The sequence below is a fragment of the Poecilia reticulata genome, linkage group LG2, assembly GCF_000633615.1.
Source record: "Poecilia reticulata strain Guanapo linkage group LG2, Guppy_female_1.0+MT, whole genome shotgun sequence".
Lineage (NCBI taxonomy): Eukaryota > Metazoa > Chordata > Actinopteri > Cyprinodontiformes > Poeciliidae > Poecilia > Poecilia reticulata.
Window position 1 is genome coordinate 5,927,758 of NC_024332.1, and position 1,905 is coordinate 5,929,662.

A 1,905-nucleotide genomic window follows, 5' to 3' on the forward strand; every position below is an offset into this window, starting at 1 on the left:
TCAGTTAGGACATACCAAGAAGTCGAGTCTTACCTTCTGACGCAGACAAACTTGAAAACTGTCCCTAAAAAATGTAACTATTCTCTACAGAAGCTGCAATGAAACCCGTTTGTTGTTCAGTAGTTTGTCACTAAAAGTTGCGGAAACACTTTCCCCCCCCCCACCTCCGCCCCGAAAACTCTCATCAAAGAAAACAATTAAAACCGATAGTGATAGGAATTTTTCGGTATGCTTTAATTCTCTGCGAGCTTCCAACTAAATGAGTGACTGATGGGTTTCATTTTCATTAATTGCATCAGAAAATGGCTGCACGGAATTCATGTGAAGTGATTRTCCTCTATCAAAGAAGTTTATTGTTGCTGTAATCCCAGAGGAATCCGAAGCAAAACATGGCAACAAAGACGAAAGAAAACACGGCAATCGTGTGTCGTGAATAAATCTCAAAAACCTCTTTTTAGATCTCACCCGAAARAAAATAAAAATAAAAAAGAGCTTGAAAAAGATTCCTAAAGCATGAGTCGTAACGCCGAAAACAACATATTTCAAATCAAAGATTCACGTTTTTGTTCTTGTGGTTTTTCTCCTTATCTCGTTCTTCTCTGCGCGCCGGTGAACATGAATGAAAGCTACTCACGAAATGGTCTTCATCTCCTTCTTCTCGGCGTCGGGTCGAGCGCGGTTCAGCACCTTGAGGAAGTCTGACGTTTTGGCTCTCATCCGTGTGTGAATGTAGGCCTAGAAGAAGAAAAAAAACAAAAAAAGTATGAAGATCTAGATTAGCCGTTGCGAGATTTTAAGATGACATTTAGCTCGTTTCTGTTGGCGATGATGAATTTCAGCACAATACCTTATTGTTATGAAACAAATACTGCATTAATGCTTACTGAGCAGCGCATAGTGTGAAGAGATGGAATGAGAGATTGGACGTTTTACCAACCCACGGTGGCCAATAAATCCACCTTTGTTGACTCACTGCTTGAGGTAAGGGCACTTAACAACCACCTCCGTTATCTGTTTGTGATCGGKATGTTTCCATAGAAGCTTTGAATGACATTCTCTTAAAAAAAACCAAGCTGGGATTACGACGTTTAAGCATAAATCAAACCCAAACAAACACCTGTTCTGGCAGGACCCTAATTTACACTTCCAGCTAAGCTTTTTATTTAAACGGAAAGGCTTTGTGAGCAGTTTGTCATCTACTGCAAACCCTGATTCCAGTTAGGAATGCAAATTCTAACTCCTGCATTTTTTTATGTTTTTGCAAAAAATAGTGCAGGTTTATGAGCGGAGTCACCTTGGAGCACTTTATGTGGTAGTGCAGGTAGTCCCTGAAGGTGTGGATGAGGTTGATGGTGTTGTCTCTGGCATTGGCATTGGTGTGACGAGGAAACAGGACTGCAGGGACGCAAGCACAAAAACACACTCAGAAAACAAATATCGATAAGGGCTGAAACAATTCATTGCGATAAATCGATCACTGAAATAATCAGACTATACAGACATTTTAAAAAAAGGCCATTTGCTGAAAAGACGRCATAKTCACAGCAGTATTTAAGCTAAAACTTTATAAAATGCATTTACATTTTCCATTTGTTTTACCTAAAACTCCTCAACTGGCAGTTTTAGCTTCACCTGGTTCAAATTCACCATGTCGTTGCGTTTCAGCCAATAAAATGTTGTTCTCATTTTAAAAAATGTTCATTTATTCATTTTTTGTTTATTTGCATCTTTTAATGCATTACTAATATTGTAAAAAAAAAAAGAGAGTTAAGTAGTTAAAAGAAGAAAACTGTAGAACATGCCAATTTTTTTATATCCGATTAATTCATTAATCATCAGAATAATTGATTATGGAGTCATAATCAATTACGGACCGAAGGTGATGTATCCGATGTTGTCCCCGAC

The 1,905-nt window shown here is 38.3% G+C and overlaps 1 protein-coding gene across 1 annotated transcript in view; it reads right to left on the reverse strand.

Annotated features, from left to right (window-relative positions):
• Window positions 1-204: 204 nt before the first annotated feature.
• Window positions 205-1,905, reverse strand: part of arpc2 (actin related protein 2/3 complex, subunit 2) — a 6,753-nt gene continuing 5,052 nt past the window's right edge. The window contains exons 5-7 of the mRNA XM_008429623.2: window positions 1,875-1,904; window positions 1,295-1,395; window positions 205-735 (exon numbers count right to left, since the gene is read on the reverse strand). Coding sequence (XP_008427845.1) covers window positions 631-735; window positions 1,295-1,395; window positions 1,875-1,904 — 236 coding nt within the window. The 3' untranslated portion in view covers window positions 205-630. The remainder of the gene's footprint in view (window positions 736-1,294; window positions 1,396-1,874; window position 1,905) is intronic.